Source organism: Propithecus coquereli, unplaced genomic scaffold, assembly GCF_000956105.1.
Source record: "Propithecus coquereli isolate 6110/MARCELLA unplaced genomic scaffold, Pcoq_1.0 Scaffold357, whole genome shotgun sequence".
In the NCBI taxonomy this organism is placed as follows: Eukaryota; Metazoa; Chordata; class Mammalia; order Primates; family Indriidae; genus Propithecus; species Propithecus coquereli.
In genome coordinates this window covers 1,080,866-1,087,090 of record NW_012149252.1, presented here as the reverse complement: position 1 = coordinate 1,087,090, position 6,225 = coordinate 1,080,866, and the positions used below count along the sequence as shown (strand labels likewise).

The following is a 6,225-nucleotide window of genomic DNA, read 5'->3' as shown; positions in this document are numbered from 1 at the left end:
GACTACAGGCACGTGCCACTGTGCCCAGCTAATTTTTTCTATTTTTAGTTATTTGGCTAATTTCTTTCTATTTATAGTAGAGACGGGGTCTTGCTCTTGCTCAGGCTGGTCTTGAACTCCTGAGCTCAAGAAGTCCTCCCACCTCAGCCTCCCAAGAGTGCTAGGATTACAGGTGTGAGCCACCGTGCCAGGCCGTAATAGATTACTTTTGTGAGTTCTTTAGGATTTTCTATATACAAGATCATGTCACCTGCGAATAAAGATAACTCTATTTCTTTCTTTCCAATCTGGATGCTTTTTATTTCATTTTCTTTGCTGATTGCCCTGGCTAAAACTTCCAGTACAATGTTGAATAGAAGTGGTGAGAGAGAGTGGACATCCTTGTTTCTGATCTTAGGGGAAAAGTCTTTCACCATTAAGTATGATGTTAGCTGTGAGTTTTGCTCTCACTTTGTCATGTTGAGTAAATTCCCTTTTGTTCTTAATTTGTCGAGTCTTCTTATCATGAATGTTGAATTCTATGAGACGCTTTTTGTGCATCTGTTGAAATGGTCAAGTGGTTTTTGTCCTTTATTCTATTAACATTACATTAACTGATTTTTAGATATTAAACCAACCATACATTCCTGGGATAAACCCTACTTAGCCATAGTGTGTACTTATTTTTATATTCTTCTAGATTTAGATTTGGTTTGCTAGTGTTTTGTTGAGAATTTTTGTGTCAGTTTACATAAGAGATACTGGTCTGTTGTTTTCTTGCGATGTATTTGTGTGGTTTTGGTATCGAGGTAATAGGCCTGATAGAATGGCTGCGAGTGTTTCCGCTCCTCTTCTGTTTTTCTGTTTATTAATTTTCACCAGTTAGGCTTATTTTGCTGCGGGTCCTGCCCACAAAGCTCCCTCCATTGTAGTTCTGGGAGTGGAACTCCCCTTCACTGGTTGTTAATTTTAGATTAGTTCTGTGTTTTAAAATTATTCTTTTAGCTTTCCTATTATTCATCATCATTCTTGTGACTTCTGTGAAAGCAAAACAAACAAATATTTCGCCCTTAGAATGCTCCAGTGTTTTTTATCATTCTATACAATCTGTTATTTGTTGGGAAAAGAATCTAAATTTGAATGTTCTAGATAATGGTGATCACATTCCAGAATGAGAATGTTACCTGTAATCCTGTATTTTACATTTCTATTAAAATTTTTAAAAACTTTTTATGGCTCAATAGTATTGGGTAGCTAAGGTTACCCAAGCAGCAACATTGCAGTATGTTTTGGAGGGAATAATGTGTATCCAGATTCAGAGCACTGCTGATTAAATTACCTTCTGCAACAGTAGGGTGTCCTGTTTTGGGTTTTTTGTGTTGTTTTTGTATTTGTTTGTTTTTAAAGAGATGGGGTTTCGTTCTGTCCCCCAGGCTGGTGTGCAGTAGTGTGATCATGTGATCATAGCCTACTGTATGCTCTAACTCATAGGCTCAAGTAATCCTCCTGCCTTAACCTCCTGAGTAGCTAGGTCTATAGGCGCACACCACCATGCCTGGCTAAATTTTTTATTTTTTGTAGAGACAGGGTCTTGCTATGTTGCCCAGACTGGTCTTGAACTCCTGTCCTCAAGCACTCCTCCCTCACCTTAGCCCTCCCAAAGTGCTGGTGTTATGGGTGTGAGCCAGGCACCTGGCCCATCTTGGCTTGTTTAACACACCTTTGTACAATTCTAAAATGTTAGAGTCACAGTTTATATTTTACATCTTTATGGTTTTGGGTCATGTTAATAGTGCTAACTTATTCTTTTCCTAGATAGTGATAAACCATGTAAGTTGAGTTTTTAATGACAGCTAAATTCCTCTTTGTCTTAGAGTCGTTGCTTGTAATCTGTATCCCTTCGTGAAGACAGTGGCTTCTCCGGATGTGACTGTTGAGGAGGCTGTTGAGCAAATTGATATTGGTAAGTTAGAAAAACCTTCTAGAGGGCTGATAGGGGAGAGGGTTATTTAATTTTAGTGAGTTGTTTTTTTTTTTTTTTTAATTTTCTATTTGAAATAGAAAATAGTTGCTTCTCCCAGATTATGTTCTGGGATGACTATAATTCATATATATTTTCTAAGCTGTTTTTCTGTGTGTCTGTGTGTATATGTGTAGAAATTCATCTGGATTATTTTTCCTTATTTTTTAAGTGAAGAATTAAAGCAGAAGTATGTGCATAATGATTTTATTTAAAAGAAGTTCAGAAACTGATGTTGAAATGTGAAAACAGTGTCTTTTGTTCTTCAAAGGTGGAGTGACCTTGTTAAGAGCCGCAGCCAAAAACCATGCCCGAGTGACGGTGGTGTGCGAACCAGAGGACTACGCGGCGGTGTCCACAGAGATGCAGAGCTCCGAGAGTAAAGACACCTCCTTGGAGACTAGACGCCAGTTAGCCTTGAAGGTGTGGACATACTTTCAAAATATTGTAAAGATAACATCCATCTAGTGCAGGGTTTGCCAAACCAAACAGTGTTCAATTCTGGCTAGTTATATCACCTACCATGGCTCTGCTTGGAGCTGCTATTCTCTCGTTAAAAGTAGAGAGACTAAATATTGCAGAGATTTTGTCAAAAAGATTGAAAGAGAATTGGAAAGGGATAATTTGTTGTGCCATTCAGTGTTCTTTGGTGTCATGTGCACGGGGTGAGGGCATGTTGTTTGCTGTGTACCTAAAACCATCTTGTCCCTACTTTGGGAAGTGCTGCTGGTATCTCACAAAACTTACACTTTTTGTAGGCATTCACTCATACGGCACAATATGATGAAGCCATTTCGGATTACTTCAGGAAACAGTACGGTAAAGGGATATCTCAGATGCCCTTGAGGTATGGAATGAACCCTCATCAGACTCCTGCCCAGCTGTACACAATGAAGCCCAAGCTTCCCATCACAGGTAAAGAAAGCCCAAGTGTCATGTGGTAGTTTGCCGTGTCTGGGTACATGTGTATCTTTCTCTATATTGGATGTGGTTCATGTTTAGAAGGTAAATTCTGTAATACCTCTTAAAACCACCTGAAGTTTGAGATGCTGGTTGGACTTGTGAATGTGAATGTGAAGGTGCTCTGGGGTACTAGAGGGAGGTCAAGTTGGAGGTAGAGATTGGAATGTCTTTGGCATATAGGTGTTTTTGAAGACATGGGACAGGATGAGATGACCTGAATTTCGTAGAAGACGGTCAAGACTAAGCCTTGGGTACTTTCCAGCTTGAGGTAGACAGTGGAAGAGCCAGAAGAGGAGAACATGGAGAATTTCAACCAGTTGCTATGATATTGAGAACAATAAAGGGACTGTTTGCTTTGGGAATGTTACAAGAAGCAGTTTTCTTGTAATTATGGGTCTAGAAGTTCAGCTGAAGTGGGCCGAAGTAGAAGTGTTAAGTTAGGAAATAATAATGATAAAGATAATTATTTGAACAGAGATTTTAGGACTTCATGGGTTTGTAGAGATAAGAGAAGGTTTTTTTAATTTTTTGTTCTGGTTTGTTATGCTATGAGAGCATGTCCTACTCTGGTAGAAGGCAGAGTGGGAGTAGGGATGGAGGAAGAGTCACAGGCATGAAGGCCTTGAAGGCCCAAGCACAGCAGGGAGGCTGGCTGTTGGGAGGGCCAGGGCAGCCTCCTTCCCCTAGGGAGAAGGCAAGCCGGGAGCACACTGGTCAGTACATTTGGTGGTGGGTAGATAAAGTGTCCTGCAGTGTCCTTTTTCCCTGTCACCAGCTGAAGGAGAGATGGAGAGGGGAGCAGGATGGGAGGTTGAGGGAGTCTTTGAAATATTCTTCAACTTACCACAGTTAGCCTAAGCTATCTATGAGGAGAGGGAGACGGAGGAGTTGTACAAGTGGTGTCTTGTTTTATCTTGCATTTTATATGCCTTAGGGTATATTTTACTTTTATTGTTTACTATTTATTGCCTAGTTTCTTCTATGCCTCTCCCATAAGTTCCATAAGGACGGTGTTTCAGTTTTGTTTTTGGTTGAGGGAACTATTTTTTTAAGTACTTTTTCAAAAATAATCTTTATTTTTTTAGAACAATTGGAAGTTTAAAGAAGAATGTGCAGAGATTATAGAAAGTTTTCATACCCCCTACATCCCCCACCCAGCAGTTCCCCCTATTAACATATCTTACATTAGTGTACATTTTTTATGATTGATGAACCATTATTGATTGATTATTCTTAACTAAGGTCCATAGTTTACGTCAGCATTCATTCTTTGTGTTGTGCATTCTGTGTGTTTGGAGAAGTCATGTGTCCTCATCACAGTATCATGCAGAGGAGTTTCACGACCCTAAAATTCCTGTGCTCCACCTCCTCCCTTCTTTCCCCTCTCCCCAACCCCCTGCAATCACTGAGCTTTTAATGGCTATGTTTTTGCTGTTTCCAGAATGTCAGGTTGTTGGAATCATATAGTATGGAGCCTTTTCAGACACTTAGCAACATGCATCAAGGTTCCTCCATGTCTTTTCATGGCTTTCTTACCACTAACTAATATTTCATTGTGTGTGGATGTACCACAGTTTTTTTAGCCATTAATCTGTTGAAAACATCAAAACTTGAAGGACAATTTTTGGCAGTTATGAATAAAACTGCTGTAATCATTGGTGTACAAGCTTTTGTGTGGATATAAGTTTTCAACTCATTTGAATAAATATCTAATATTTTCTTTCATGGTTGACTGTATCACCTATTTTGTTTCTTATTTGCCTCCCCCATAAGCTCCTGGGGGATGGTGATTCTTTTGGGGGTGAGAGGGACTATTTTATTCACTGATGTGTTCCAAGTACCTCAAAGAGTGCGTAATATTGTAATAGGCACTCAGTTAATGTTTGGCAAGGTATTACTTTTCTTTTTTCTTTTTTTATATAATAGCTTTATTGAGATATAATTCACATACCATACAATCCACCTATTTAAATTGTACAATTTAATGGGTTTTAGCGTATTCAAAGAGTTGTGCAACCACAATCAATTTTAGAACATTTTTATCAACCCAAAAAGAAGCCTACCCACCAGTAGTCACACCCATTTACTCAAATCCCCTGTGCCCTAGGCAGTCACTGATCTACATTCTGTGTCTATGGATTTGCCTGTTCTGGACATTTTATGTAAATGGGATCATACAGTATGTGGCCGTTTGTGACTGGCTTCTTTTATTTCAGATATTTTCGAGGTTTATCCATGTTGTATCCATGAAATAACCATACTTCATTCCATTGTATTGCTGAACAATATTCATTGTGCGGCTATACCACATTTTATTTATCCATTCCTCAATTAATAGACATTTGGGTTGTTTCCATTTTTTGACTCCTATGAATAATCCTGCTATGAGCATTCAGGTACAGATTTTTGTGTGGACATGTTTTCATTTATCTTGAGTATATATCTAGGAGTGGAATCACGGGGTCATTTAGTTACTCTATGTTTAACTTTTTGAAGAGCTGTGACACTGTTCCACTGTCCACTGTTTTCCAAAGTGGAAGCACCATTTTATACCAGCAGTGTATGAGGGTTCTAATTTCTGTACATCTTCACCAATGCTTATTATTATGTCTTTTTTATTATAGACCATTGGGGGTGTGAGGTAGTATCTCATCGTGGTTTTGATTTGCATTTCCCCCAATGGCTAATAATGTTGTAGTTTTTACAATATAAATTTTGCACTTCTTTCATTAATTTTCCCCCAAAATATTTTATTCTCTTTGATGCTGTTGTAAATTGAATTGTTTGCTTAGTTTTACTTTTTGGATTGTTCATTGCTAGTGTATAAAGTAGGATTGATTTTTGTATATTGATCTTGTGCCCTCCAAGCTTGCTAAACTTGCTTATTCTAATTGATTTTTTTAGTAGCTTCCTTAGGATTTTCTGTGTATAAGATCATATCATCTGCAAATAGAAATAGTTTACTTCTTTTTTTATTTCAAAATATTAAGGGAATACAGATGTTTTCGTTACATGGATACCTAGTATAATGCTTAAGTAAGAGCTTTTGATGTGCCTGTCACCAAAATAGTGTTCATTGTACCCAATATGTAAGTTTTTATCCCTCACCCCCACCACCCTCTCCCTTTCTAGCTTTCCAATGTCCTTTATATTTCTTTGTGCTCATATGTACCCATTGTTTAGCTCCCACATATTAATGAGAACATGTGGTGTTTGGTTTTCCATTCCTGAGAAACTTCACTTAGGATAATGGTCTCTGATTC

The 6,225-nt window shown here is 38.3% G+C and overlaps 1 protein-coding gene across 1 annotated transcript in view; it reads left to right on the top strand.

Moving 5' to 3' along the window:
* The window catches only part of ATIC (5-aminoimidazole-4-carboxamide ribonucleotide formyltransferase/IMP cyclohydrolase), a 29,505-nt gene that overhangs the window by 9,052 nt on the left and 14,228 nt on the right, over positions 1-6,225 (top strand). The window contains exons 5-7 of the mRNA XM_012651459.1: positions 1,854-1,942; positions 2,271-2,422; positions 2,758-2,914. Of these exons, the coding sequence (XP_012506913.1) occupies positions 1,854-1,942; positions 2,271-2,422; positions 2,758-2,914 (398 nt within the window). The remainder of the gene's footprint in view (positions 1-1,853; positions 1,943-2,270; positions 2,423-2,757; positions 2,915-6,225) is intronic.